Source organism: Rana temporaria, chromosome 4, assembly GCF_905171775.1.
Source record: "Rana temporaria chromosome 4, aRanTem1.1, whole genome shotgun sequence".
Classification (NCBI taxonomy): Eukaryota; Metazoa; Chordata; class Amphibia; order Anura; family Ranidae; genus Rana; species Rana temporaria.
The window spans coordinates 282,878,417-282,901,264 of NC_053492.1; the positions used below are offsets into that span (position 1 = coordinate 282,878,417).

A 22,848-nucleotide genomic window follows, 5' to 3' on the forward strand; every position below is an offset into this window, starting at 1 on the left:
TAACCATTGTTCGGATGTCAACGCCGCAATCTGCCATCACCCCACTGTACACATGGGTAATGTTTTCAGGTGTGGTCACATCCGCAGGTCTGCCAAGATGGGGGTTGTCTTTGAGGCTGTCCCATCCTCACTTGAATTCTGCTGCCCACTTCTTAACAGTGCTGTAGGATGGGGTGTCCTTCCTTAATGTTGTTAGCATATCCTTGAAGATGCCTGCAGTAGTTAGACTCTTCTGAGGCAAATATTCATTGGTTGCACGTGTCTTTACTTTCTCCATTTTCAACTCGACTATGGAGATCAGCAACTATTGGCAAGAAGCGCACGAAAACTGTATAGCTTGTATGCACCATTTTCAGCGCCAGACATCTGGAAGAGTGGCTTGGTGCGGTGATAACATTTCATATTTGTGTGGTTACTCCTGCCATGTCAGGCCATGAACTTTTGGGAGACCCCCGTAAATATTAATTTATACACCTTGAATAAACACATAAAATGTCTATAGAGTAAACATGGTGCAATTTTGTTCACTTTAAGGAAATTACAGTCTTTGCGTCTGAAAAAAAAAATCATTAACCTCTGTGTTTGAAAACAAAACAAAAACATTAACCTCTGTGTTGGTGCACTGCATTACAATTCAACGTCTACAGCACCCCATTGCACCCCCCTAGGGACGTGTGCTTTTGCACATATTAAAAGGAATTTGGGCTGAGGTTAAATTCCCTTTAATCTTATGTCTGGAAAGAGTATATAACCTATTTATTATTTTTTTGGGGGAGGGGGGGGTGTATTAAAGCTATATATCTTCTTTATTAATCAGCTCACATATGCATATATTTTCCATCTTGAAGACAAATTTCAGTATTTGTATTTCAAGGTACTCTTGTATAGCATAGCTACACTTTCTGCCTTATTTAATAAGGCAGAGTAAAGCTTGTGCAAAGTGTAGTAACAATATATTCTATACTTCTATTGTAAACTTTAACCTTGTTGGTTGTAGATTTCCCAATGCATTACCAAATGAAACACTACAGTGCTGTAATAACTGTACTGTAATTTTTGTTCTCTTTTCCAGAAATTCTCCTACATTCAAGTCTTTTGAGGAACGTGTTGAGAATACAGTAACTTCACTGAAGGTAACTGCATGTTTTATCAACCAAATTACATTGCAGAGCACAGTATTAAAAAATATGAGAAATCTAGTGATCATCTGCCTGGTTTTTATTTGCTGAGGGTTTGGTGAATCTGGTTTAAAGTTTGATGAACCTGAATTTTGTGTGGAATCCTATTAAAGTCTATAGTGGGCAAATCCTGCTAATAAATTCTAACCATATTATGGGTTTTTGGGCAAAGAAGGCCATAAGCAGCTGGGCACTGCCATGATGGATCTTTGACAAAGCAAAAAATATTTTAAAAACATATTATACAGTGTGGAAGGAGACCTTTTTAGTGGTTTCCAGTATGGCATGGAAAACCACTAATCAGTTAAATTACATACTTGGTAGATGCCTTTTAAGCTGTATGCGGTTTTATGGAATAGTACAATTTTCACAGACGGTATACTGTATTCTGGCATCACATACAGTCATGTGAAGAAGTAAGAACACCCCCTGAAAATTGTTGACGTTTTCAACATATTTGAACTAGGGCTGAATCTGGTCTGATTTAGGTGTGCAGTAAAAAATGTCAGGGGGGGGGGGGGGCTTAGGATGTGAGGTCAGCAGGGCAATGTATAAGATTCAGTAGAGCAGTGTACAGGGGGTCAGCAGGGCAGAGGATAGGGGCGACAGTTTATAGGGCAAATTATTTGTAGGGCAGTGTACAGTGCATTTATCAAAGTAACTTGAGGGGACAGGGGGTCAGCAGTGTAGAGGACAGGGGGTTCGCATGGCAGGGTACAGGGGTCAGCATGGCGGAAGACAGTGGTCATCCGTGATGAGAACAAGGTCACTGCTGGCAGGACACCCAAGAGATCTCTTCCCCCACACAGCACATAGCTGAGATAGTGTGTAGCTGGCTAATGCAGCTGCCCATCTGATCAGAGAATTTCACAGGTCGGAACTACAACATAGCAGCCAGCTACACATTGCGCAAATTGAGGATTTGTAAGAGAATCTGAGCTCAGGTAGGTGTTACGTGGGGAGGAGATCTGTTGAGTGCCTTGTGTGCAGTGCAGTGCAGGCAATGCCAGAACAAGGTCATCTAGAACTCAAGGTGAAGGTGACAAACTGCGTCCCCATCCCCCGCCAAAAAGAAAAAACGGCACTAATCAACACGCTCACCCTCTAAGCATACATTCCTTCTGCAAGCCCAAAAATGTAAAAATTCCTCATTCTCAGTCATAATCCTCCCCCCAGCACAAATCTTTGCCCCCCAATTCCATCTTCCAGCTCAAATCAACCCCCCCAATTCCCCACAAATTTCCCCAGCTCAAACAAATCACACATTCTGGTACAAATCCTCCCCCTAAATGCCCCCTCCTAGTACAAATTATTTTCCCAAATTACCCCTTCTAGTGCAAATCTCCCAACCAAATCCCCACTCTTTGCATAAATCCTCTTCACAAATCCCCCTTTTAGTACAAATCCTCTCCCTAAATCCCCTCTGCTAGTATAAATTCTATCCCAAAATCACCCCTCTGCTAGTATAAATGATATCCCAAAATCCCCACTCCTAGCATAAATCCTTTTCCTAAATCTCCCATCATAGTAAAAATACCCCCCCATCCCCTCTCGTAGCACAAAGGCTCCCCTTAAATCCCCCTTCTAGTACAAATCATCTCCCTTCTAGTACAAATCGCCTCCCCCAAATCCCTCCTACTAGTACAAATACCCCACAATCCCCCCAACTAGTACAAAACCTCATCCCTGTAAATCTGCACTCCTAGCACAAATTACCCTCCCCAGTACAAATCCCCCCCCCCAAGTACTAATCCTCCCCTCCAATTCTCCTCTCCTAGTACAAATACCCCCCCAATTCCCTCTTCCTAGTACTAATCCCCCCGCAGGTACCAATCTCTGCCCCCACCCAAATCTTTCTCTTAGCAAACCCCCCTCCCCATTACCCCCACCTAGCACTAATAATCCCTCGCACACAGCACAAATCCTCCCCTGCCCAATTCTCCTCCAAGGACTGCTCAACTCCTGGAAATGTGGGTGGGTAATCAAGCTGTGTGCCGTCTGATCTAAGAGCGATCCTGTGTAACTTGCTGTATGGAGGAGCTCTGGTATGACACGAGGGAGGAGAGGCCACACATCTTCCTGGGTCTCTCCTCTCTGCTGCTGACACTTCTCCCATCCAGATTGTTTACATGAGTTCACTACAGCCGGCCCCGAGTGCAGGGATGGGGGAGAAGCTTAACATACAATATACATGTGGGTGAGGGCAGCCAGCTGTGGGGGGGGGGGGGGCGCTGCCCACCCCAGCACCCCCCTAGTTTGGGCCATGATTTGAACAGGCAAATATTCGATTTATTCAAATAGTGCTTACAAACAATAGCAATATTTTTGAACAAATGACACACAAAAATTTACATGGTATATTCAATTTCATAATCTAAATTAACAAAATTGCAGGTCTGTCATATGGAAAAAGTAAGTAAAGTCATATTTTTACCACCATTTCAAATCCATGAAATTTGAATCCAATGTACAAAATTAGCTATCCGTGATTAAAGCAGCAAAACACGTGCTCAGGTTTAGCATTAAATGATTGGTTTTATTATTTATACATTTATTTATTATTATATGTAAAACTCACTGACTACACTGGGTGCTGTTGGTTGTAGATCAAAAAAAATATTTCAGATGTTCCCTGAGACCTACATTTTTTTAAGAGTTCCTTGACCATAAAAAAATAGGATTTTCTTGTACTCACTGTAAAATCCTTTTCTCTGTCGTCCATGGACAGACACCGCTCCTTAAATCTTGACAAGTGGGTTATGTTCCTGTTCACAGGAGAGGACTAAGCAGAAACATGTGAGATAATTAAATACATGTTACTTTAACAGAGTGGAACAGCCCCGCCCAGGGGGCGGTCCCTCCAGACATAACCCTCCTCCCTGCAGCATGCAGCCTCAGTTCGTAACAAGCAGTACAAACCCAAAAAAGGAGGAGTGGGTGCTGTGTCCGTCCATGGATGACAGAGAAAAGGATTTTACGGTACAAAAAATCCTATTTTCTCTTATCGTCCATGGACAGACACAGTGTAATCGACGCCTCTGTCGCCATATTGCGTTCCACGCTGGAGCGCATACGGCAACGTCATCCCCCCACGGCGCTGCGTGCGTTCCAGCCTGGAACGCGGAAGTGCCGAGCGTAATCAACGCTCTATTCAGCACACATGCCTCTCTGCTATAAACATAACAGCGTGTAGTATAAACGCTGTTCTATTATTGTCAGCCGTAGCCGGCCACGCTACAGATCTACTGGTACCATCAATCCCAAAAGCTGCAAACCATGCTACGCTGGATGCCTACCATAATCAAGCTAATGCTGCCATGCAGATTGCCATTGCTGGGACATCCTAAGAGATCTTTCTTCAGGAGACCCTGCACTACAGAATCCCAAGCCTACTGGAAACACTCATCCCTGAAAACAGATAAATACTATTATTGCTCTAGAATTACTCAATTCTTTTATACCCTTTACAAAGTGCTGTATTTGGATCTGGTATAACTAATGGTATCCTGCTGCTTGAGTTTACTTAGTGGGCCTTCAGCTGACAGCTCTGCAATATCTTAAAGGGACATACACTCTGAAACTAACTGAGCTATATTTGCCTCTCTTACGCAAATGCTAGTTGCATACAGTATTCTCATATGCTACGTGCTTGACATGTGTTGTTAATTGTATATGGGCATGCGCCCTAGAATACGGAACATGTTCGCTCTAACTTTTTATGCTAAGGGTTGATGGTATTTTATACCTGCTCCCTTAGTAGCCTAATGCATTCCTTTATGTAAAGTGATATGATGTAGAGAACCCCCAAACTCCTATTCTCTGGAGTGATGCCTGGGGTCCGGTACTGGTAATCACTTGCATAGAGAAGTGCATTGGAATCTTTAATGCAGTTGTGCTCATTCACGTTTATTGTAATCTTTCAATGCAAGGGGTTGGAGGCATGTTGTAATACCTCCACCCTTAGTAGCTGAACGCATTCCTATATGTGAGAGAGAGAGGATGTAGTGAACTCCAAAACGACTTTTCTCTGATTGGAGTGACGCCTGGGGTGCAGTAGTGAAGTTTCATTGAATTCCTTCCTTGACCGCAGTTGTGGTTCACTCCCATTCACCGTAGTGTATGACACACAACTCCTTAAATCTTGACAAGTGGGACATCCCCAAGCAGTGTCAACAAATGATGGGTGGGAACAGTATCAGAAAAAACAATTTAACTTCACCCCAAAACAAGCAGAGCTCCTCAGCGTAGGAGGTCCAACCCTAAAACAGCCGCCTGCAAAACCTTGCGGCCGAAGGAAGCATCAGAAGATGCACTCACATTGACAAAGTGTGAACGGACGACCAAGTCGCCGCCTTGCACACCTGTGAGACAGATGCTTGATGTCGGAAAACCCAGGATGCACCAATTGCCCTGGTCGAATGTGCCATGACCAGAAAGGGGGCACCTGCCCCCTAAGAGCATAGGCCTGTATGACGGTCTGCCTGATCCACCGAGAAGTGGTGGCTGACGAGACCGCCAGACCCTTTTGTGGACCAGACACCGACACAAAAAGTGAGTCAGATCTCCGAAACTGAGCCGTAGCAGACAGGTACACCTGCAAAGCGCGTACCACGTCTAAAGAAAGAAGCGCAACCCTCCTAGGATGCGCCGGCTGAGGACATAAGGATGGAAGAACAATGTTCTCAATCCGGTAAAAGGCCGCAACCACATTCGGAAGAAAGGAAGGTTGCGGGCGCAACACCGCCTTATCCTGATGGAGGATCAAGTATGGCGACCTGCAAGACAAGGCCGCCAACTCGGAAACCCTTCTGACAGAAGTAATGGCCACCAAAAAGGCCACCTTCTGAGATAGTGTCAAGAGAGGAATCTCTCTGATATTTCTAAAGGGAGGTTCCTGAAGAACCAAGAGCACCAGAGTCAAAACCCATGGGGGAAGAGGTGGTACAAGAGGGGGAAGTATATGATGAACCCCCTGCACAAAGGTACCCACCAGAGAATGGGCCGCCAAAGGCCGCTGAAGAATACAGCCAAAGCTGGAATCTGACCCTTAATGGTGCTTAACCACTTCCCGACCTCCGCATGTAAATGTACGTCCACAATATGGCACGTACAGGCACATGGGCGTTAATGTACGTCCTTGCCTATTAGCGGGTGGGGGGTCCGATCGGGACCCCCCCCCGCTACATGCGGCGGTCGGGTTCGCTCGGGGAGCGATCAGGGACCACGGTGCGGCTATTTGTTTATAGCCGCTCCGTCGCGATTGCTCCCCGGAGCTGAAGAACGGGGAGAGCCGTATGTAAACACGGCTTCCCCGTGCTTCACTATGGCGGCGCATCGATCGTGTCATCCCCTTTATAGGGGAGACACAATCGATGACGTCAGTCCTACAGCCACACCCCCCTACAGTTGTAAACACACACTAGGTGCACCCTAACTCCTACAGCGCCACCTGTGGTTAACTCCCAAACTGCAACTGTCATTTTCACAATAAAGAATGCAATTTAAATGCATTTTTTGCTGTGAAAATGACAATGGTCCCAAAAATGTGTCAAAATTGTCCGAAGTGTCCGCCATAATGTCGCAGTCACGAAAAAAATTGCTGATCGCCGCCATTAGTAGTAAAAAAAAAAAATTAATAAAAATGCAATAAAACTATCCCCTATTTTGTAAACGCTATAAATTTTGCGCAAACCAATCGATAAACGCTTATTGCAATTTTTTTTACTAAAAATAGGTCGAAGAATACGTATCGGCCTAAACTGAGGGAAAAAAATGTTTTTGTATATGTTTTTGGGGGATATTTATTATAGCAAAAAGTAAAAAATATTGCATTTTTTTCAAAATTGTCGCTCTATTTTTCTTTATAGCGCAAAAACTAAAAACCGCAGATGTGATCAAATACCACCAAAAGAAAGCTCCATTTGTGGGGAAAAAAGGACGCCAATTTTTTTTGGGAGCCACGTCGCACGACCGCGCAATTGTCTGTTAAAGCGACGCAGTCCCGAACTGTAAAAACACCTTGGGTCTTTAGGCTGCATATTGGTCCGGGGCTAAAGTGGTTAAGGCAAATTTCTGATCCACTCCACGCTGTAAAAACAGCAAACCGAAAACGTCCGTGGATGCCACTCCAACGCTTCTCACAAAGAGATGTAGGCCTTTCAGGTGTGATGATAGATCTTCCTGGAAAAAGACTTCTGTGCCCTCAGCAAGGTTGAGATGACTGAGTTGGAAAGACCCAGGTCCCTTAATACATGGCTTTCAAAAGCCATGACGTTTAAAGCAAGCGAGTGTAAAGCAGGATGAAGTATGGGACCTTGAGACAGAAGATCCTCCCACATTGGCAGCCGCCAGGGCACATCCGCCACTAGGTGCCCGAGATCGCACCAAGGATGCTGAGGCCAGTCTGGAGCGATTAGAGACATCGGGAGCCCCTCGGCCTCCACTCTGCGGAACAGCCGAGGAAGCAACTTCAATGGGGGAAAGGCATAAAGTAAATGATACTGACCCCACGGGCCACCAACGCATCTGACGCGTCTGCCCAGGGATCTCTTGACCTGGCCAAGAACTTCGACACCTTGCGGTTGAGAGGCCAGGAGATTTGAAACACCTCCGGATGCAATGACCATTCCCCATGGTCCAGCATTTGGCGACTCAAGTAGTCCGCCTGCCAGTTTTCCACACCCAGAATGTAGACGGCCGTCAGAGCTGGCACACTCCTGTCCGCACATCTTGGGATGTGAGCGACCTCGGACACTGCAGCCGAGCTCCGTGTTCCCCCCTGATGGTTGACATAAGTCACCGTCGTGGCGTTGTCCGACTGAATCCTGATTGGGCGACCTTGCAACCTCCTTGACCACGAGGAGAGGCATAACCTGGTCGCCCGGAGGGCTAGGACATTGATCGGCAGATGGCCCCCAACCCGTGAGGCTGGCGTCCATCCTAATCACTGTCCACTGGAAGGAAAAAAACTACTTCCCGGACTGAAGAGCCGGGGATCACAGCCACCAATTGAGAGAGACTCTGACAAGGTGGCTCACCTGAATCTGACAATCCAGAGACCAAGGAGATATGTTCCACTTGGACAGTATCTCCTTCTCCCAAACACGATTGTGGAACTGGGCATACGGTACCGCCTTAAAGGAGGCAACCACCAGGCCCAGATGCCAACATCATCACTGCAGACTGAAGAGTCAGTCAGCAACTCCTCCAGGGGAAGAAAGACCTTCAGTTCCGAGGAGTCCGGAAACAACCCTAGGTACTCCAAATGCTGAGTCGGCACCATGACCGACTTCTGAATGTTTAACACCCACCCGAATTCTTGGAGGGTGTGGCTGGCTATAGACACATCTCCCCCTAATTCTGAGCCAGAAGCTGCTCTCAGAAGAAGGTCATTTAAGTAGCCCACAATGGCAATGCCTCACTGTCTCAGCAAGGCTAGGATTGGTGCGAGCACCCTGCTGCTCTTACCCCCAGTGACATTCTTGACAATGTCGTCCAGTGATGTACCAAAAAGCCTCCCACCCTTGAAGGGTAAATCTGCCAGGGCTTTTTGTGGATGCTTAGATAGCAGACCAGTATTTCAGCCAAATCAGGCGGCGCAAAACCACCGCCGAAAACAGAAGCTCTGGATATCAGGGGGGCCGTATTCAGTGTAGCATCACAGACATACACAAGGCCCAGGCCCAGGCGGTCCGCCAGCCTAATAACTTCAGGAGGGAGTCGGTGCTCCTCCACAGTCTGGAGCAAAACCTTTGCCCATTCAGTGAGTGTCTGAAACATCAGGGTAGCAGCCACAATAGACCGCAATGCAGACCCCAGCATGGTAAATATTGAGCAGGTCAGTGCCACGGACCTCCTATCAAAGGCAGGGGTCCCTTCTATGGGGACAGTGGTCACCTTAATTAACTGGGCAACTGGGGGGTCCACTACCGGAGGAGAAGCCCATTTTTTCAGGAGGCTCTCCTCAAAGGGGTACCGAACCGCCAGGCGCTGAGGAACTACAAAGGACTTCTGCTGCTTATCCCATTCCTTATCAATGAACTTGTCAAAAAAGGACACAGAAAGAAAAACCTTCACAGAGGGGTCTGATTTGTGTGACCCAAAAAAGACTGAGCCCTCAGAGGATGCCTCAGCTGCAATAATCAGCTTGAGGAGAGGCCCTTACAGCATTAACAAGCGCACCGACAAGTGCCCTATCCAGTACTGACCCAAGTAAAGGAGTCTCTCTCTCACAACGAAAGGTCCAGGTCCACTACCTCCGACAACACAGAACCAGGCACCTGAGCCACAGCCAGGTCCTGGTCTGAGTCAGAGCATTCCCCAGGGGATGGTGGGGGGAAGGGACACTTTTTACCCCCCTTACGCCCACACGCGAACCGCAGGTGCAGGACCACCAGCTGTCACCTCTGGCATATTTGGGGAAGAAGACCAGACACTGACTCCATAACCAGACAGCTCTCAGGGACCCATTCAAGACCTGAATAAAGCCCACCCTCTTTGCTGCGCTGACCGGGGGTTACCCAGGGGACTCACCAACCAAGGTAAAATTATGAGGAGATCCGTGCTGTGCGCTGTAGAAGCCAGCACTAGAGGTCAAAACCACCTTCAAAATGCCCGCTGGACGCCTCAGACAGAGCAGGGCACGGCCACAGTAAAATGGCCGTCCGCAATAGTAAACTGTGCCATAGCGCGACCACAACAAAATGGCCACCAATGAAATTTCACAATAACAGCAGACCACAAAAAAATGGCGTCAAAATGCCACGACCTGGATGAGAAGGCCTAATTAGGCCTTTCTGAGTCAAACACACCCCCACAGAAATACACAGGTCCAGACACCCCACAGTCCCCTGGTGGGAAAAGGAGCCCCCCCCCCACAGGTGGCAGCAATATGAGGGAAACAAGACAGAAAGCAGGGAAAGGAGGATAGGTGGACCCCCTCACCCCAGAAATGCCCAGTCATACCAACCCGCTGAGGTGGGAAGGACTGTACTTACCCGTCCATGCGAGGACTCACTGACGCATTCCTGACAGGCATACAACTGCGTTGGAGTAGCTGTCGGCCCGGCCCACTGTGAGTGAGGCAACACCACAGCCCAGTCATGTGTGGACCCTGGAGCAAAAGCTCACCGGCCACCCCAGGAGTCATGGGGTATGTCGTGGCAGACCCAGCCTCTTAGCAATGGTGTGCTCACGCTCGCTGGCCGGACTGAAGAGACTACAGGACTGAGGAGACTACAAGGATCTATATATCCAGCCTGTCTCTCAGCGGACAGTTGATAGGAGATTCTCAATAAAATAAAATAAAAATGTCCTCAGGGCGCTGGGCCCAAAGGGAGCCATACATCCTTCTCCTTTGCTAGACAGAAAAAAAAATGGAGGCTGCAGGGAGGAGGGTTATGTCCGGAGGGACCGCCCCCTGGGCGGGGCTGTTCAACTCTGTTAGAGTAACATGTATTTAATTATCTAACATGTTTCTGCCTAGTCCTCTCCTGTGAGGAACATAACCCACTTGTCAAGATTTAAGGAGCTGTGTCCGTCCATGGACGATAAGAGAAAAAGGTTAAGAATGGCTGCTCGTTGGCACTTATGGGAATAAGTATGTGGTCTTTTGGTGCACTCTACTTAATGGTTATAATCTCTTCCATATACCTATTGAAATGAATTTGCCTCAGGTGATGCACAGAGATGAAATAAATACCCATACGTATGTTGTACCCATTTGAACTGATGTAGAGGAGAGAATACTGCAGATAAAGTCCAGAATTTAAAGCTTGTCTGAGCTTTAAGCAAAACAGGGGCAGGGAGCTGAATTTACACACTGTAGAGTTTAGTGAGGGGAGTTCTGAGAGCTGATTGGAGGAAAAGGACACACCCCCTTCACACAGGAACAGAGCTGAGGCTATCAATCACAGGCTGTGTGCTGGAGCTCCTCCCCTGTCACCTTTGTTTCTCTTTTCTTCACTTGTCAGAAGTGATTCGTGCTGATAGCAGAGGAAATTACTTAGTGCTCCTAATTGAGACCATTGAGACCTGTACACACTATATAGGGATATGCTTTGTTCATATTTCTGAGGTTTCTGACCACTTAAACCACACATGTATGCAGTGATGTGAGGCAAACAAAGGTCAGCTGTGCCTGTGTCAATAAGTGCATGTTGCACAGTTCCAAACAAAAAAAAAAAAAATACTAAACCTCAACAATTTTTTTTTTTTTGTTAACGTGCAACATGCTGCAATCCACAGTAATTTAGTGCATTACAGCACTGTATATCACGTTATAGCAACAACTGCCTTTTAGAGTGAGGGGCCTATATCCTTACTTAATGTGGATATTAAGTTGTTCTCCAAAGTACTGGCAGAAAGAATCAAGAGAGAGATGGGCAAACTGATCCATCCAGACCAGACGGGGTTTATCAAAGGGAGAGAAGGAAGGGACAACGGACTCAGAGCCTTACTGATCCTTCAAAAAATGAGGGAAAGTGGGTCCCCAGGTCTATTCCTGTCGATAGACGCCGAAAAGGCATTCGACAGGGTAGACTGGGGACTCATGTTACAAACCCTAGAAAATATGGGCTTCGGCCTGAGGATGCTGGACTGGATCAGAGCCCTCTATCGGTCTCCAAGGGCAAAAATAAAAGTAAATGGCAGCCTGTCAAAATCATTTATGATGAAAAATGGCACAAGGCAAGGTTGTCCCTTGTCCCCACTCCTATTTGTTTTATCTCTAGAACCACTACTGGCTAGGGTACGCAAAGACCCAAGCATAGAGGGAGTAAAAATTGATCAAGAAGAACATAAGCTATCTGCATTTGCGGACGACGTCCTCTTCTATGTTGTGAACCCTATAACATCAATCCCAAAGCTCTTGAACCTATGCGAGGAATATGGAGAAATCTCAAATTTTAAATTAAACCTCACTAAAACAGAAATCCTAAATGTAAATATTAATAGAACAGAGGAAAGGCTGTTAAGAATGGTGCTCCGACTCCCATGGGTAAAGGAACTCAAATACTTAGGGATCCGGCTGGCAAACACAATCAGGAAAATCTATAAAATCAATTATATACCTCTACTGGATGAAATTAAGGGCGAAATCAAAAGGGTAAAAAACCGACAAATCTCATGGATTGGGAGAATAAACTTCTGTAAAATGGTCCTATTGCCAAAAATCGTTTACAAATTTCAAATGATTCCCATAGCCCTTCCAAAGCCGCTTCTTAATATGTTAAAAAAACTTATCATGAACTACATATGGAACTTTAAGAAGCATAGAATCTCCCTACAGATTTTAAAACAACCAAAAAATAAGGGGGGACTCGCAGTGCCGGACATAAAAAAATATTATGAAGCAGTAGTGGTATCCCGAGTAGTAGAGTGGGCCAGAGTCAACAAAGAAAAAAGGTGGGTCAGTCTAGAGAGCGCACTATCTAAGGTGAGATTAGACACGATAATATGGAATCCCCCTAGACACAGAAAATTCAGCACGAAAATACACGCAATAACAAAAAATGCACTTAAAATTTGGGATACAGTAAATAAAAAAATGGAAAGTAAGTTTAATTCACCCCTTATAGCACTAAAAAATAACGAATACTTTGCACCAGGGAAAACACAAGTGGGAGGGAATTGGATAAAGAACGACACAGCACGACTAAGAGATGTAATTAAAGATGGACACATGATATCATACGAGGAGTTAAAACTGAAAGAAACCTTGATGGAAATTAATGAGTGGAGATATCAACAACTCAGTCGGTTTGTACAGAAATTACCATCCCCAGTGAGAACAGCTAACAGAAATGGAGAAATTATGTATAACGGAAAATGCCAAAGGCACCATATCAAAAATATACAAGATACTACTACAGACCGACGAGAGGGAGACACCCCCATTCATTGAAAAATGGGAAAAGGAACTCAAATCACAGCACGACAGGACCCAACTACAGAAAATGTTGAAACTGACACACTCCTCAGCAGTAGATAGCCGAACGGCAGAAACGAATTATAAATGTATTGCCAGATGGTATATAACCCCTAACAAATTAAGCAAATTTAAAGAGGACCAGTCTGAAAACTGCTGGAGAGGCTGTGAGACCCTAGGAACTATGGCACATCTATGGTGGGAATGCCCTAAAGTAAAGACTTTCTGGGAGAAGATCTTGAAATATATAGAAGAGATAACAAAAATTAAAATAAAAAAAGATCCCTGGACGGTTCTATTCCACGGAGGTGATATAGGCCTCAGAAGATATAAGGAATCAATGGTACCACACCTATTGAACGCGGCAAAAAGGTTAATCCCCAGAAAATGGCAAGAGACAGAATGCCCTATGATATGGGAGTGGATTGACGCCGTTGAAGAGACATACAGGATGGAAGATCTAAGGAATGGGCTGGAAGGGAACGATACAAGTAAAAGCAAAAAATGGGATGATTGGAGAGAATTTAAGAGGTCATGGAGTACAAAACAAATTAAAAGTATCCCTTTACTAATGATGTAAAACCAAATAGAGACGCTATGTGGCCGGCAAAAATGAAAGCTGAGCGCTCTAAAGAAACTCTAGGAGGCGGAACCTGAAGTAAAGGAGCAAAAAAAAAAAAAAAAAAAAAAAAAAAAGAAAAAGAAAAAAAAAAGATAGAGTGAGGGGCCTGGCATATAACAAAGCTCCTGTTCTTGGCTTTTTTAACCCTGCTGACCACAGTTGAAAGGTTTGGAAGGGCGTTATGGGCCCTCTAAAATTTAGCTTGGTGAACCAAATTCATAGCAAATCCACCACCTGACAAATCTGAACCTCACCCCTGGTGAATGACAGAATATGTGAACCTCTGAACTTCACCCCTTTTTAAATGACAGAATACATGGAAGATGGGGGATCCCTCATCAGTGTAAAGAACTAGACTGCAAGTTGAAGGGAAGCCCCTCCAAGGTTAAATTCTTTTGAATATTGCCTGTGCTGTGCACAACACAGGAAAGGCAACAGGAGCTTGGAGAACTGGATGTATAAAGACCTGATGTAAGAGGAAAGGATTTGGGTTTCTAGAGCATAGATTGGCTTTTGATTGGGTAGAAAAACATTTTTTTAATAGAAAAAAGACACATACATGAGGACAGTGCAAATGTTAAAAAAATCATACATATGAATACATATAATATGATGAGAACCCGAATGCATCAATGCGTTTTGCCATTGGGCTTCTTCAGGACACAGTTCAGGATACAGTGATTGCAAGAGCAAAAAAGGATCTCACTTGGAAATAACTCAAGTCTTGATCAGCACAGTGGCTAGCGCAGATATCCAATATAGGAAAGAAATTTGCTAATGCAGAGAGAGAGAGTAGAGCTGGTAGAGCGAAGTCAGAGGAACCGGTGGTTCCTTAATTAATAGAAGGTACAACATTCTTTAAACTTCACACAGGGGAGAGTAGAAAAAAAAACCCAGAGGGACACCAACAAGCCCTTATAAGAGGAGTTGGGAAGATACAGTGGAATACTTCAAAGCAGTCAATGAATCAGTCCACTACGTTCCATGTACCAATAGGAATATGCTGTATGTACAACCATATTAATACTTTATGGTAGGTTCATGTACTGAACATGTCAGAATAATCCCCTGGGAGAGAGCGACGAGCTCTGCACTTGTTGCTCTCTCCCAGGGGATTATTCTGACACGTTCAGTTGTGGTGGCTACCTGTGGTTAATGAAGATATTTGTCTAAATTTTTATTAAATGTGGTGGAGGTGGGTGTATTTATTTATTATTTTGCTAGTTTAATGTGGACACTCAATAAAGAATTTTAGTCCTTTAATTCCAGTTGTTCCTCTCTGAAGATTTTTCTTTTGGGATAATTTTTCTTCCTCTTTTTTCTTATTCAAGAGAATAGTAGGGGGAAAACACAGCACTTAGTGTAGTAGGCTTAAAAAACACTGTTTAATAAAAAATCACTTACAAATGTCCAGAAGATTCCATAAAAACAGCATATGATGGTAAAACAAAGACGGTGGACCCCTGACTTCCAGTTCCTGCCTATGCGTTTGAGCATGTAGGCTCTTTACAAGATAACATCAGAGTTGGTGACAGTGGACAAAGAGAAGGCAAATTTTAATAAATACTTTTCCCTATTTCAGCTCTGTGTATACAAAGATAAATGTGGGAGCTCCAGTCAATAATGTGTATAGTACTAACATACTGTAGCTCCAAAATGGCTAAAAACTGGGTATGGTCTACAAACATTTAGAAAAACAGAACGTGAGTAAAGCACCTGGACCAGATAGATGGCTTACACCCATGTGTCGTCAGAGAGTTTAGTTCTGTTATTTCAAAATCAAATTTTTAGAGACTCTTTAATTATTAGCTTGGTACCACTTGATAGGCATATGGCCAATATGGTGCCTATATTTAAAAAGGGATCAAAGTCTTTACCAAGTGAACACACACCAGTTAGTTTTAAATTCTAAAGTCAGGTAGCGTTTGATAAACCACACAGAAGAGTTTTTTTCTTGAAATCAATAATTGTGCCTGCATGTCCAAACCATTCTCCGGTATTTATGGGCCAGCTTTATTTTTTCAGCAACTGACATGATTTATTAAGTGTCTGACATAAATGTGTTTGTGCATCCTAGTAGCTACCAATCAGATATAAACCTGCACTGGTAAGATGCATCTGATTGGTGGATATCAGTAAGCATAGAAAGTCCCAATGCCAGATGCTTGATAAGTTAAAGTGTTTGTTACCCCATTTCCTATTCCTGATATGTGCCTGCTGTGCCATTTCCTATTCCTGATATGTGCCTGCTGTGCCATGTACTTGTATGAAAAATATCCTGTTCTTTTCGTATTGCTTGCTTTGTGTGAAATCCCTGGTGTTCCTGCTAGTCCCTCTGCTTTCCTATTAAAAACTGACCCAACTAAGTAGAAGAGCACAGTATGGTCAGTTCTATAGCTATGCTGAGAACTCTGCCTGCTCTCCAATGATCAGACTTGTGCTGGCATGCCTCCAATGCACAGCCTTTCAGTGGGAAGTTGTGTGGTGCTGTGTCTCGTCACCCCCAGCTCTTATGCAGCCGAGAATAGAGGGAATGTGATCACTTATTAAAAAAAAAAGGCATGGGGGTATTTATAATTTATTTTTTAAATCTATACAGAAATGTTTTGCCTTTTCGTTTTTTATATTTTAAGCTGAATGGGTTGTTTTACAAGGTGATCATTTACAATCACTTTAAGCCTAATGTGTGTATCATATAAGGGCCATGATCTATATAAATGCCGAGAAGTACAGCAAACTATAAAATGAATAGAAGGTTAAAGATATCTTTTAACCACTTCTTGCACCAATAGAGAAGTGCACATGGAAATAAATGATGTAAACAGTATTAGTACTAGGGTACAGATTGTGGAATGCTTGAGCCTTTAACAGATGGTATATAAACATGTACATGGGTTTACAGGAAATGCGTTTCAAAAAGTAGTACAAAATGTGAAGGCGATAAGCTATTTCGATGTTGCCAAGGAAACCTCTTCCAGAGCTTTACAGAATTACAGTAGGTTTAATGCCTTCATGCACAATAAATAGTTATGTCTTTGGTTTACTCTGGTGGAAAAAATTCTATTTCATCACACGGTGCATCTACTAATTCTGCTGACTACAACTGTATCTGTATAGCAGTATATGTATTATATAGAACTACAGTATTTTACGATTCAGTACAATAATATACATTTTGTATGCATTCATGCTATAATGAAAATACATATCTAATGTGTAAAGAAATGCATATTTTTTTTTTGTTATGGACAGTGTGCGAAACGGTTAGAACCTCTGTCAAGTTTATATTGCTCCCTGTATGGGAGAGATTTACTCTATTTATCTTGGTGAACATTGACATGAATAGTGAAAGTGCCAAGGGGTCAGAAATAGAGGGAACATCAAGTCAGTGACAACCGTTTTAGAAAATATTTTCCTTACTTTGAAGAGCACTCCGTTGACTTCCTATTTTATCTTGAGACGGGGAATTAAGGAATATTTATAAATGGGACATCTCCAGCAAAAAAAAATAAAAGCTTTATCTACAATATAGCAAATCATCACTTTTTAGGTTCAGGTAGATTAAGTATAATACAGCTAAACACAGGCAGTGAGAAGTTGAAAATAAAAACATTGCAGAAAAATAAAATGTCTGGAACGTACAAAGCCTTAAAAAAACATATGAGGAAGGATGCATGTGATACTATAGAATTGTAAATACCCACAATTCAAGGAAAACATTGGATCTACTGCAGGGCTCAAAATTTCAAGTCCTGAGCTACTAGCCAGGCCTTAAGGGTTACTCGCCACCAGTTGCCCCACCCAATCCCTACCCCTAATCACGCCCTTATAAATGATCTCATAAAATGACACTTAAATGTTTTATGCATACCGTAATTAAGTTACAAAACAAATATTAACAACAACTTTATCAGTGCCCATCAATGCAGCCTCACCTGAGTCCAACAATGCAGCCTACTGGTGCCCATCAATGCCACTTCACCTGTGCCCAACAATGTAGCCGACCTGTGCAGGGGAAAAGAGGAGAGGAAGAGCATTTCTAGCCAGATGATCAGAGCGCCGAGGAACATCACTAACAGCTTTCATTTGAATTGCTGAGTGTTCCTGAGGCTCGCCGTCACATCCAGCCCCGCCTATTGGCCCGGGTACTTTGATAGACCGATCACCCGTCCAATGCCGGGATGTGTAAAGTGGATCAAAGTACCCGGGCCAGGAGGCGGGGCTGTGTGTGACAGTGAGTGCAGGGTCCGGGGAACACTTTGCAATTCTAATGAAAACTGTAACAGCAATGTTCCGGCCGCCTGCTCTCCTCTCTGTTCCCCGGGGCTCCCATTCAACTCTCCTGCTTCCCCCGGCAGCTCACGCTCGCCAGCCCTCATTTTCCACTCACAAAATGCGAGTAGGCGAGTGGAAAATTTGAGGGTTGATCTACTGGACCTTACAGAAGACTCAAGGATGTAGGATGGAGAGTACAGAGTTACAACTTATATAGATATAGTGTCCATTGCTGTGTCAGCATGTTTAATGTATTTGCTGCTTCATCAGGACTGGGGCATACAAAATGTTCCTGTAGCTGGGTACTGCTGCAGGCTGTGTGTAAACTTCTGCCTTGCATGCAGAGCTGTGATGGTTTGCTATATCCCCTGCTGTGAGCGAGCAATGTAGGAGTGGGTTGTGACTGCTTGGGCCCACTTTCCTATTTCTTCCCCTGCTGATATGCCCCTCCCCCAGCTGCTGCAGAAAGGGACAGTGTGTTTAGGTGCGGCTGTGTTGATATGAAATTCTCGCTTGCTCCTAAGATCCCCCCCTTTTTGGCAGCCACAGATCTTAAACAATCAGCGGCAATGGGGATGGTGTCTCCCGCAGAAGGATCTACAATGAAAGTGAATGGCTGCCAAACTACAGGAGCCACAATTCCCTGTTCGCAGTGGAGGAAAGAACTAGACCTTTCCCAGGCGAAATTACAGAGGCCCAACTAGAACCTTCAGATCCCTGGTGCAAGAAACCATAAAAGGCCCCCCTGACCCCAGGGTCTAGTCACAAGTGCAACCGTTGTGACCCTGGTAGTTCAGTGGGTAATTATATATATTTTACATTATCTTCTTTTATTTATTTAAAAAAAAAATTGGGGGGGGGGGGGCTTTGGTAAAATATTAGGGGTCTAAACAAACCTGTGATCTTTCATATTTAAGAAACCGTTTACTATGCTTTAGTTATGAATAGACAGTCAGTGATTGGTATGGATCACAAATTATACTGTATTCATTCAGGCTGGGCTCATACTATTGCAAATTTAATGCAGGTTTCCCCACATCCAATTTGTATGACAGACTGACCGGCTCTCAATGGTGTAGGTTCACACATCTTTGAGGCGGCCGTGGAGTGCACTTCAGAAAAGCCCTGTGAGTCTTTGGCTCCGTTTCGGGTCTGAATTCAGCTAAAACTCACACCTAAAATGGGGACACACCAGACCCACTGATGCTAGCCACGCTACACACAATGTGAACCCAGCCTCAGATAAGGCAGGGGCCAGTAAAATTACACATTTACAAGCCCCTTCCATCCTGACAAATCCCCCCACAGCAGCTGGTGGGAGAGGCGAGGGGTAACCCGGCAGAGCTGCAGGGGATGAGTGGTGCAGGGGAGAGCACAGGGGCTCAGGGCAGCAGAAAGAGGCTGGATAGAAGAGGTTGCATACAAAGGAACTGATACCCTCTAGCTGCTGAATGCCTGCGATAGGGAGAAGAGGAGAAATGGGCACTCAGTGGCTGCAGGAGGAAAATGTAGGGGATCAGTTCCTATATATGCCGCTGCCCATGTTATCCAGGTGAAGATAGGGGGCCAGGTTGCAACTGCAGCCCCTGTAGGTACATTTTCTGGGAAAAGTGCACAGTCTTTTTTCCCCTCAATAAATTCCCCCCAAAGACAGTAAAACAAAACACTGACAGAGGATTCTAACGCTTCCCCATGCTTTCAAAAATGAAAAAAATAAAAAAACTATTGGCTGAAGTTGGGCTTAATAAACATTTAGAAAAAGAGGCAAAAGGGAGCTTTTACTCTGTCTCGGGTAAGAAAAAAAAACGTGCCCAAGCCAAAACTATTTTGTTTTATATTGATATCAATTTTTCATTGCATTTACTGTTCCAGGCTAAAGTAGGAGCAACAAACCAAACACAAGGAAGTTTTGAAGAAGTTCTGAGCTCTACTGCCCATGCTAGCGCCCAGAGTTCACTGGCTGGCAGCCTTCTGCCTGAAGCTGATGAAGAACTACAGTGAGGACATCTACTAATGATGCATATAGCTGCTCAGTCAACACCTTGCCTCTTGCAAAATACTGTCATAAATTCAGAAATGTATATGTTTTGTTTCCCTTCAATAAAGGTAATGGTGTATAAATTTCTGTTCTGAACCAAAATAGTATAGTGTCCCTAATATGGGGGGGGCGCGGAGTAGAAATTTGATTTAAAATATCACACAAGATAACTCCCGAACAGATGTACAGTATGCATTTAAGGCACAATTACACTTGTGATATTAATTGCTTATAGAAAAAGCATATCATTTTCAGCAAAGATTTAAAACCCTGTTTAAGTCTCATATATTCTAGGTGCAAAATGGTATTTAATCTCTTGCAATTTATTACCTATTCACTCTGAAGCAGCTATATCCTAAGAAGGAAAGTCTGTCCCCTGACAACAGCTGCAGAGAGGGACCCTTCTCTCTGTGTGCAAGCAGTGGTCTTTTTGCAGAGGTCCAACACTCCCTCCCTACTGAGTCAGACCTATAGATCTGCAATCGCCAAAGCTCAGTCACGAGCTAACAGGCAGGGAGGGGAGGACACAAGAGAGGACAGAGGAGAGAGCGGATGGCGAGGGAATGTAAACTGACCAGTGTCAGGGCTCAGCAGCCATGGTAAACTGTGGTCAGTTTGCAGGGGGGGGGGTCAGAACCAGGCAGGATCAGCCAATTATTTCAGGTTATACAGGGAGCCAAATTACACAGCACATGAACTGTGCTGTTATTCATGCTTTAAAAGGGACAGGATCAACTATACTTGGTCTTTCTGACCCCCCCCCCCCCCTCCATTCATAGAAGCCATAGTACAAATGAAATGTGACCTGTGAATGGAGCACAGACAGATAATTGAAAGGTCTTCCCCCTTCATTCATAGATCACATTTCATTCATAGAAGCTGTAATATGGCTTCTATGATTGGAGGAACTGGGCATTAAAACATTGTTTTTATGCACTTGGAATGTATTTATAAAAAGCTCCTGCCCGCAAGCAATTAAAATCTCTTGCGTAATTGAGGCCTTAAACGATGCCTATGCTTTTGAAGCTCCACAATGAATTGTAATGCTCACTAACCCTAACAAGAACATTAGATTTGACTATCTATGTCTGTTAAAAGACTATAAGCCTAAATGATAACAAAAAATAATAGCAATGATTAAGTCCTATTGGATGAAAAGGCAATAAGTGTAAAAAAGTAGGTCGCTCAGTTTTTTTTTTCTTTAATTTTAGAAATACGTGCTTTAAACAGTTTGCAGAGATCTGTTGGGGTGGAGGTGAATAAGGTATTTTTGGTATATTTGTATATAGTATGTTACTTACCTCAGTACTCCTGTTACTCTCCTCTTGTAATAGTCCCGCACCAAGAACAGACTGTCCTACTCCTAATCAATAATATCCCATTACTACAGTGGCAGCAAAGGCAGCTCTTTACCATGCTGGCTAGTGTCTGTGTGAGGTATGGCAGGGGCTATGCGATGTACAGTTTAGCGCATCACGCTGTAAACCTTTTTTATCTTCATTTTATTTGCAGTGTCACATTGTGACACTTCATCCTTGCCTGGACAGAGCAGTTTGCTGCCTGATCTGCAATGACATGAGTTACCATCCAGTTTGCTTTAGAGAATTGCAGCATGTCTGCATTTTTCCGCACCTAACTGCACATCACAACAGGGACACATTGAAAACAATCCTATGTATCCTAGCTGTAAACTTTATTATTCTTGTGAAAGAAAGCGCCATTGCATATAGTGTAAATGGACCCAACAACTCATAAAACATATTTTAAAGTAGTTTTAATGCTGAATTTCTATACCCAATTGCTTATTTCTTTCAAACTGAGCCATGTTATACTTTGTCTGATTTAAAGTATAAAATATTGTCACAGAGTGTATGAAAGTGCAAGTTAAGTCAAATGGTGAAATAGCACGTGGTGTGCAATTGCAGTGACTCCTAAAACTATCACTGCGTTCCTTCCCAAAGCAAGTCCTGATGTCCATGACATGCATTACTTTTTTATGCTATAAAACCGAGACCATAAAATGTATTATTTTAACCCGGTGATGTTTTTATTTACATTGCCAATATCTGCTATTTAACTTTATTCTATATAGTGTCTTGATGTGCATGGTACTGTCCAAGTATGACATCTTTGGCCCTCTAACATGATTCAATCCAAAAACAAAAGCTGGTTACGTGACCTTGGAGTGAGTTACAAAAGATGTGCCTATAATCTGAAAGCATTCCCGCCAACACAGGATTTTAAGATGATGATTTAGCCGGAGGCAGTAAATTGCATTTTCGGTTGAATATGCTAGCAAATAGAGGGCCAATGTTCATAAGTACATTGTTGTACTTCAAAGATAAGCAAGCAGAGATCTTTATTTTGAGAGACTGCAGAAATAACATACGTCCAGAACACCACAACGTGGGTATACAAAAAAATCTGTCAATCATCCTATTTGCTTTGAAAAGTTGAATGGCACAATTTGAAGAAGGTAACAGGCTTGCAGTCTGTGTATTGCCCATAATTTTATACTGTCCTATTCATTCATTAGCAACACATGCAAGATTGAGAGAAAATTGATGTTAAGAGGGAAATGTATAAGGTTGTGGAGATGCTTTCTCAGCTTTAAATGAAGCTACAGGCAAAAAGGGGTAGAGGTAGCAACAGCTATGGAATCTGCTTTAAAGAAGGTTGATTTTAATTAGACAGTTTGAAATATCATAGCAGTTCTCACCCACACCTTCTTTAAGCTCATCCCAAAGCAAGAGGTTACCTTAAAGCAGGAGTCTCCAAACATTTTAAACAAAGGGCCGGTTTATTGTCC

General features: G+C 43.7%; 1 protein-coding gene across 9 annotated transcripts in view; it reads left to right on the plus strand.

The window, feature by feature from the left end:
• The window catches only part of TPD52L1 (TPD52 like 1), a 121,952-nt gene extending 100,918 nt beyond the window's left edge, over window positions 1-21,034 (plus strand). For 5 of the 9 annotated variants that reach the window (XM_040350356.1, XM_040350361.1, XM_040350362.1 and 2 more), the window contains 2 exons: window positions 1,073-1,133; window positions 19,874-21,034. In XM_040350356.1, coding sequence (XP_040206290.1) covers window positions 1,073-1,133; window positions 19,874-20,002 — 190 coding nt within the window. In that variant the 3' untranslated portion in view covers window positions 20,003-21,034. Of the gene's footprint in view, window positions 1-1,072; window positions 1,134-3,572; window positions 3,591-19,873 lie in introns of all 9 variants that reach the window. The other 4 variants (XM_040350359.1, XM_040350354.1, XM_040350360.1 and 1 more) reach the window with 1 other exon arrangement.
• Window positions 21,035-22,848: the final 1,814 nt, after the last annotated feature.